Below are 300 nucleotides of genomic sequence, written 5' to 3' on the forward strand. Positions count from 1 at the left end.
GCCTCATGCCCACAAGGGTGGGCGGCGTGGGCCCCCTGCCAAAGCCAGCCGTCCAGTTCGCAGCTGCTTGGCCAGTAGCTCCCGGCCCATGGAAAGTCCAGTTTTGGCTGATAGCTGGTACCAGCTGGGCCGGCTTCATCTTACGGTGACCATGGATAAAGAAGAGCAGCTTGATGTACACCAGGTGGGTGGCAGCGATGACAGCCGCCAGCATGAGCATGAAGCCCAATGTGTCGTTGGCCTTGACGTAGCGGTGCTCGAAGATGCACTGCTCCTCCTCCCGGATGAACTTGTAGGTCC

General features: G+C 60.0%; 1 protein-coding gene across 1 annotated transcript in view; it reads right to left on the bottom strand.

The window, feature by feature from the left end:
* The window catches only part of LOC104461956 (probable G-protein coupled receptor 27), a gene marked incomplete at its 5' end in the record, with an annotated part of 678 nt that extends 383 nt beyond the window's left edge, over positions 1–295 (bottom strand). The window contains one exon of the mRNA XM_010073710.1: positions 1–295. This exon is cut by the window's left edge and continues 383 nt beyond it. Coding sequence (XP_010072012.1) covers positions 1–295 — 295 coding nt within the window.
* Between the last annotated feature and the right edge of the window lie 5 nt (positions 296–300).

Source organism: Pterocles gutturalis, unplaced genomic scaffold (assembly GCF_000699245.1).
Source record: "Pterocles gutturalis isolate BGI_N339 unplaced genomic scaffold, ASM69924v1 scaffold34172, whole genome shotgun sequence".
Classification (NCBI taxonomy): Eukaryota; Metazoa; Chordata; class Aves; order Pterocliformes; family Pteroclidae; genus Pterocles; species Pterocles gutturalis.